General features: G+C 34.6%; 1 protein-coding gene across 1 annotated transcript; it reads right to left on the reverse strand.

Moving 5' to 3' along the window:
- Nucleotides 1-779: 779 nt before the first annotated feature.
- Nucleotides 780-5,324, reverse strand: LOC113702434 (uncharacterized). Its single transcript, XM_027223647.2, has 5 exons — nt 4,923-5,324; nt 4,262-4,498; nt 2,305-2,388; nt 1,568-1,697; nt 780-1,290 (listed from the first exon to the last, which is right to left on the reverse strand). Exons 1-5 carry the CDS (start codon nt 5,246-5,248, stop codon nt 1,015-1,017), a joined length of 1,053 nt encoding a protein of 350 aa, XP_027079448.1. The 5' UTR covers nt 5,249-5,324; the 3' UTR covers nt 780-1,014.
- Between the last annotated feature and the right edge of the window lie 3,178 nt (nt 5,325-8,502).

Genomic DNA, 8,502 nt, shown 5'->3' on the forward strand with positions numbered 1-8,502 from the left:
AGCTCCACATATTTGCACCCCCTACTAACAAGTGCCAAGTAAATTTTTTAGGCACTTATTAGTACATTTAAATTACACCTAACTTATCATGCGATAATCACAATTATTACACGCCCTACATTTAGAATTTTCCTTAAGTTAATATAATTTTTCAAAAAAAAAAAACACTGGAAGCCCCTATTAACACCCGTTAGCCAAACGGAAAGTGCCAGGTGAAGTAGTCAAAGTAGAAAGAGATGAAACAAAAATGGAAATGAGAAAATTTTATTTAAAGGTTGTTACAAGAGAAGCAAATAATTACCGATTTGATTGAGAGAGTACGAGTAGAAGACTTCGTTGGGATGCAAAATGAGCAAAATTTAAGTATTCAACCAAGCCATCAACTCTCTCTAATTAGTCATACCTAGGAGAAAGTAAATAAGGTTAATTGCAGCATCTACTTTAGTATACAAGACTCTTATGATTTCTTATAATCACACTGCTAGTATCAATACATTCACGAGATTTAGAAGCTCAGTTCTCTATCTAATAAAAATTGAAATGAATAATAATCTTCTCTTGATGCTGTGGAATTATATTATAGCAGAATGACAACTATATTCTTCAACACAGACACTTATCATGGTGTAGACAACAGGAACAAAAAAAAAAAAAAAAGGAACTTATCATGGTGAATTCGAGACATAACTTTTGGTGTACGCAGAAGCCGTATCGTAGCTCTGGGTTCGTAGCAAAAACAAACAGCATAATGAAGACTAAACTGTTCAATGCAAAGGCAGTTCATCATAGAAAAGTCCATACATAACTTCATGTCTGCAGAAAAGCTCTATCACAGCTTTCAACTTGTCGCAAAAACTATCAACTGACTCCAACACGTTAATGTATCTGATCTATATTCAGTTGCGACACCTTCTAGCATCAGAGCAAGCCTAAGCTAGCAAAAATATCTTTAGATAACTGCAACCTGTTTCTACTACTTGCACGCATAAATATTGACTACTACTCACATTCAAATCATTCAGAATTAGCATTAACAAAATTATCACTGCTATCATCTGCCATGTATTCATCATCACTATGAAGTTGTCTATCCTTGTCTTCAGTGTCCCTTTTGTTTCCATCAGGTATGGGCATTGAAATTGCATCACTAAACTCATTCTTCTTATCTGCAGAAGCTAATGAGACATCAGGAGAAACTGGAACTCTGCTGATTGGCCCTTCAGTCTTGTTTTCAGACCGACAAGTTTGAATAAGGTAATGCGCCACAGACTTGAAACCAAGCTGCGTGACCTACACAATGGGGAAAGAGTCTTGGTGATTAAGGACACTTGCAAGCCTCAAACCCAGTACGCACTAGCCCCTACCCCAACCTCTTGCCACCCAAATGACACACCATATGAAAATCAAACACAAAGTTGCAGAATATAAATGACAATTGATGTGTCATATGAACTTACTTTGAGGGCTGGCAGACATTGTTGTACTAACAAATCAGATTTTTACACTTAAGGAAAATGATACCGTGCAAATAAGTAAAAAATAACATCAATTGACAGATCAAGTCCACCTTCTTATAGATTTGACCAGTAGGTTCCCATCCTTTCACCCGGCGGCATCGACTACAGTTGCAAATTCCTCGACATACAAGGCAAATCCAATCAGGATTGTCATTAACTTCCATTACATTCTCTCCGTATCTGCACAAAGTTGGAGATTGAATTAGGACTATTAATCATAGTTGGTGATGATCTTAAGATGGTTACTTCATTACCATTCTTTTCTTTCCTAGACATTGGAATATTTTTCTGCCCACAATTATAGACGAAATATTTGAGGATTAAGCAAGATGCCAAAACACAATTAAACAAGAGACTCTTGAATAGTCTCATTTTTTTATATGACTAAGTTCAGGACAAAGGCTTTAGCACTTTGCTCATATCTTGTATAGGGGCAGATGAAGCATACAAAAAGCTGACTTTGAAATAGCTACCTGAACCTTGTCATTCTACATACATGGAAGGAATGTTAAACCTTTAGCTAGCCAAGAGATAGGTGGCTATAGACATTGAAATAGCAATCTTTGCTTTTTATCCAAGCTAAAATAACTTTTTTTTAAGAAAACCAACAGTATACTTGAGTATGCCTATTGCAGCAGTTGTTTTCCAATGTTACAGCATTAGTGAGCCACAGTAATAAAAGAAAAATGGAACTTTAAGTCTGCTTCTTGGGTGATAATAAAGTAATTATTTTCTTTCTGTATGTTTCTCAAAATAAGCAAAAGAAGATAGTAGTTCTTTTTACCACCTCATATACAAGCAATCTCCGCAGAACTGCCCGCTTACTGATTTGCACTTGCTGCATTTTGTGCGATGACCTAAAGTTTTTTGCCTGCATGGAATGAAGCGATTTGTCATTACTGAGCTAGTAAAATCATGAAGACGGGTAAACATGCAAACCATAGCTACACATATATGACTTTTGACAATATATATATATATATATATATATATATATATATATATATAACTTTTGACCAATTATGAACTGTTACAGGTCAACCAACTTGTAAGCTGAGCAACACCAAAACAAGTCAAAACAAGCAAAACTAAGATCAATTTCTCACAGTTAGACTATCAAGAAAGCATCAACAGATGCATCTCCAAGTTCTGGCAGCAAAACCACAAGCGGGTTAATTACTTTTTACCCTTGTTTCAAATGCAAAATCAAACTTTTTGAGGACTGTTAACTATCAAAGAAAAGCAAATAATCTAAAATTGCAATAGAAGTTATCTGAGATAATAAACAGAAGAAATGATGCACTTTGAGTCTAACCTAATCTTGCATGGACCAAACTGGCAAGAAAAAGTCCAATAGAGAAAGAAGACAAACGAAAAATGATAGTCAGCATATTTTCATGAAATATCTAGCACTGATACAGTTGCCATTTGGCTTCCAAGAGAGATAAAATATGGAGGACACAGATTTTCGTGCAGTGTACACACTTCTCTTGCTTTTTCTTGCACTTTTGCTCGAAACATCATCTTTTGCAAAACTATAGGCTATTTCATAAGAGTGACAATCTATCTCATTTAAGAGTGTGAAACCAAGTCATGGAATTACCACTGGCATATGACTAGTTTTCATTCTTGTTACACATTGGAGTAGAAAATCTTATGCATATTGCTTTTGGCTTATATATATGATCCAGAAAACACCTGCTATTAGAACAGGAAATTCCAGTAGTACCAAGTTCTAAAGTTGTAAGTCAAAGAAAGAGAACTTTTCCAACATATCGACTTTCTCAAGCAAATTTTAATGCATCGCCAAACAGAACTTTCATCATACTTTCTAAACATAGAAGAGAGTATAATAATGCATGAACCCTCATTGACCAAGTAATTTGTATTTTTTGCCAAGTAATTGACATATGTTTAAGCTTTACTTTATGTCTGTCTTAACCCATATGGCTTTCAATCAAGCGAGAATAGAAAGGAAGAAGTATCTCTGCAATGGAATCTTTATTCTTAGACAATCAGTGAGGTGGAAGCCATAACAAGAAAACAATGATAATCACTTCCATACGGACAAGCCTTTACCATGGTAGAGCTTGACCTCTCAATCCCATATGGACAAATGCCTTTGCAAAGCTATTACCACATTTCAGACAATGTATTTCGCCCTGCATTCACCACTTTAAACAAGGAAATAAAACCGTTTGCTAACCTCATTTAAAATGAAAGCTCCACTCCAAAGAAAATTTCAATAGAGTACCTAGCTTCCTAGGAAGCAACATAATCTACTACCCAATGAAGAAAGAAATCTTCATGGCAACTTAAATTGTGACATGTTTTATGTCACCTTTTACTTTTTGTTCAAGAAGTTCAAGCTTCATGGACAAAAGATCAATTTCAAAATTGTTCTTTTTAAGCATCACAACTAAATTGTGAGCCAAAGAGGACAGACGCACCTTTTCCTCCTTCCACTCATACACAGCTTCCATCACTCTACTCCACCCCTGCTCCCCCAAATTAGATAAATAATAAAAAGATCTAATTCTCCTGACAGCCAAAATACATGACAACCAGCAAACAGAAATTTTGAAATAGATATTGTAAAATTAAACATCTGATTTTTTTTTTCTTTCCCTTCTCATATTAGATGATCACATCGTCATATTCACAATCTAAGGTAGAGTCAGCCCACTATTTTTGCAAGAAAAGAATCAAATGAGAAAATGAAACACAAAAATTATATTTAGTACCTGCACTGGTGGCAAGACTTGCCCCAAAATGGATCATAAATGCGCTGGCCCTCTTCATCATACCCATCAACATACAGAGTCCAAGCACTTTTGGAATCACCCAAGAGCTTCTCATGCTCTTTCGTGTAAACCTCAGGATTTGAACCCTTTTCAATATGAATCTCCACATTCTTCATCCCCTTTTCTTTCTTAGGCGTTCGATTTTCAAAGTAGTTAACTGAAGTCATAGTCTTCAACCTAAAATAGATACGTACAAAACAACAATATTAATTTTTTTCCAGCAGAAATTATCTAAAGTTTCACGGAAACCAGTAATACGGTAAATGAACCACCAGCATTCATTTCATATATATAAAAGAAATTATCTGTTTCTTTTCTAAAATGTGAGATGCTAACTAAAATATCAAGCTCTTGAAACACGCATCCCAGAAGAAGGGGCACGCCAGCAGAAAAAAAAAAAGGTCTTTTCATATTCCCCGAGAAAATCATGGAAGGAAAATCCCAAGAAAACCAAAAAAAGTGGGGAAACAAAGACAAAATTAACAGGAAAAAGCAAAAAGGAGCACAAGAAAAGGGTTTTTCTCCTAATAGTGCATCATCTTTCCTACCCCTAGCATGAAGAAAATTGTATTAAAAAATTTTTTTCCTTGAGGTCATTTACCTTGAAGAGCGCCTAGGAGGATCATGAAGAGCTGGCAGTGAAGGAGAAGCCCTGAACTTTTTGTGAGTGATTGGCTTGTCCGGTTTTTGGAGGTTCTTGGAGAGGTCCAGAATGCCAAGCATCTTCATCCTTTCCATGTTTTCTTTCATCCTTTGGGCTCTCTTCTCTTCATAATCAACAGCTACTGCAACTTGTACTTCTGGTGATGATGATGATCCTTTCCTTTTTGGCTTATCTTTGACAGGAAAATCACTCCCTTTTTCTTGTTTTCCTCCATCACTTTTTGGAGTTTCAGTTCTCCTCCCACCACTCCTTGTGCTCACCATTGTTGCTCTCTCTGTTTCTCTGTCTCTCTGTCTCTGGTAAAAATGGAAGGTGAAATGATTGAATTGTGGAGAGAGGGAGAGATAGAGAGGGAAATGAAAAGGCAAACAGGCAATTGGCGCGTTTGAGAGGCTGTAGCTAATGGGCTGGGCCAAGAAGTGTCGGAAATTGGCAGTGAAGAATACAAAATTTGGACTTTTCAGGGAAAGGCCCATTTCGTGGCATCATATCTTTTATGTTTATATCATAGTTATTAAATTCGGCCTAAAAAAAATCCGGTGAAGGAGGTGGATCAACGAGTCATTGATTCAATCAGTGGGTAAGTAGTTAAACCAACGGGTCACTAAATATATTTAAATATTATGCTTTATAATTTTTTATATAAAATATATTATATAAACTATAATAAACAATGCCATAACAAATGCAAATTTAATTTAATTTGTATAAGAATCAGCAAAATATTAATTTATTTAGTAATCTACCAAACTTGAAATGCAAAATTTTATCTGTGTTTAGTGTAATTATCCAACTTATTTATGAATTTTAAGTACAAAAAATTATTAAAAACGATATTTGTCTTTAAAATGAATTATGTAATATGTTATTTTTTAAATCCATTTTATAACTCATAGAGTTTGGGGGTTCATAAGTTTTTATTAAAAGATTTAAATTTCTTTTAGAGAAATAAAAAAAAATAAAGATAGAATTGACAAAGCATTCATATATTATAAGAAAGCTATTCAGTTAGTGTTTGGCAAGTGGTTTGGTGGTAACATACTATAAATACATGCCTAAAGTCTCAAATTCAAATCTTAGCAAAAGCTTACCAAATTTTTTTCCACAAAAACCAGTTCCTTCACAAAACCAATTGGGTTCCCGATTTAATCAGGTTGAACCGTCAAATCATTGACCAGTCAATGGATTTCATGCCTAAACGGTCCAATTAGAAATCCAACCTAGCCCAATGACCGATTCACCGGATTGACCGTTCGACCACTGAACCGGACTAGGTTTAATAACTATGGTGTATATAATGAAAAGGCAAACAATCGCTTTTGAGAGCTGTTGCTAATTGGCTGGGCCACGAAGAATCGAAAATGGGCTGTGAAGAATACAAAATTTGGACTTTGTAGAAAAAGGCCCATTTGGTGGCATCATATCTTTTGTGTGTGTGTGTGTGTGTGTGTGTAGCACAAATAAATATTGTTCAATTTTTGTTTTGTTAGGTCGTTAAATTGGTTTAGCTTTTGTTTTGTTAGGTTGTTGAATTGGCTATTCTTTTTTTTGTTTTTTTTTAGTGTAAGTTGGAGGACTCGAACCCGAGACCTCTCGTTAAGTGTGACGCCCCGAAAAGAATGAGTGTGAGAACCCGAAAATTTTCTAATTTTCTAGGGTTTATTTTATTTAATCGCCCGCCTTTTCTACATTTTCTTTATTAGAAAAATTCCCCAGATAAAGTTTATGAGCAAAGATAGTTTTAAAATGATTTTTCTGGTATCGGTTAGTTTTTGAGAAATTAATAGCGTATTTTGAACGTGGGACCCGCAAGTGCGGTAAACGCAATATATTTTTGACAACTTGTTGGATTTTTGTATTAAGTGATATTATATGATGGATGATTTCTGAGCCGTGGAGGTGAGTGACCCTAAACTATTTCCAAAGTACTTGTGAAATGTTTCTTGCATTAATTATTCGATTGCATATCATGCGTGCTTGCATGTGAATTCATGACATGATTTGGCTTCAATGAGTTCTGGGAAAGTCTTGTGCTGGACACCAACGTCTCCACCTTGTTTATGGTTCATGTTCATGGTTATCTGGAGCACCGATGTTGCTCCCACTTTCGTGAGTTCGTGAGTTAATGTTAAATGAAATATTTGAGCGTTGGGTGTTCAAGTGCTATGATTTCACCGGCTCACGAGAGCACTAAACGAACATTGATCTCTGAATCATGACATCATCGAAATGATCGAAATGCAACATTGTGAAATATATTTGCTTAATGATTTTGCTGGTTACTCGCTGAGCTTCTAGCTCACCCCAAAAATATTTTATTCCCCTCCACAGGGCTCAAGGCGAAGTAAGGACTTGTTGTGCTTATTCACGTGAATGGATGGCCTTTATGTTGTACAATTTGGATTTGGGAATCTTTTATGTATAGTTGGGAATTGTTTCCGCTTCGCTTTTGACATGTAATTATTGGAGACTGTGATGTATTTTTGAGATTTATATTGTAATTCATTTGAGGATTGTAGTGAACGACTGAGTCCCGGCGAGAGCTGGGCAGGCGGCCCGCCGAACCCTCTGGTTCGCCTTAGGGGGAGGTGGGGTCGTCACATTAAGTGAATCTTCTATCTTTATGCCATGTGACCAAATTTAATTTTTTATTTGAATAGCTTTTAAGTATTTTATTTTTTGCTAACAATCAATTCTATCTTTATTTTTTTTCACCCACTTATTCTATTTTCCTTTTTCACTTTTTTTAAAACTTTTTGTAATAGAGAAAGGTGGTATTTAAGAAGTAAGGGAAGAATAAGGAGATTAAAACTCAAGATCTCTAATTTTTAGGGTCTCAACCTTTTTTCTCTTCATTAACTATAGCAACTTTCAATGCTTATATATATATATATATATATATATATATATATATATATTTGGTAACAATCAATTCTATTTTTATTTTTTCACCCACTTATTCTCTTTTCCTTTTTTTCACTTCCTTGAATACATCAATTTTCAATCTATCTTTTGATTTCTTACTTCATATAAATTTGTATTAATTATGCCTTTCTAAACCTTTTTTTGACAATCACATAAAAAATTTCTATTTTTTAATTCTTTTCTATCCTTAATTTTTGGCTTGATTATATAGTACTAGTTCTAAACCTTCTTGAACGGAAATAGTCAAATTATGCTTTATATAGTAATATGTTTGTCTACGCAATCTAACAACTTGTCCATTCTCATTAAAAAGATAAACCAACCATTCACAAAAACATTTAATATCCAATCTATTTGAAAATTTTTCAAAAATAGTAAATAGCATTTGAGAATATTCTACTATTCAAGAATTTTTTTTGTTCTTCTTTTGAAACTCCTTGTCCACATTTAACTGCAGATGAACATGCATTGCATTCCCATCATCATTATATACCAATACATGTGGAAAGTTAACTAAAGTATAAATATATATTCGTGCAAATCTTTTTATGAAAATTTTCCTCTTTTTGAGTCTCACTTGAGAGTAACTATG

This window comes from Coffea arabica, chromosome 7e (genome assembly GCF_036785885.1).
Source record: "Coffea arabica cultivar ET-39 chromosome 7e, Coffea Arabica ET-39 HiFi, whole genome shotgun sequence".
Classification (NCBI taxonomy): Eukaryota; Viridiplantae; Streptophyta; class Magnoliopsida; order Gentianales; family Rubiaceae; genus Coffea; species Coffea arabica.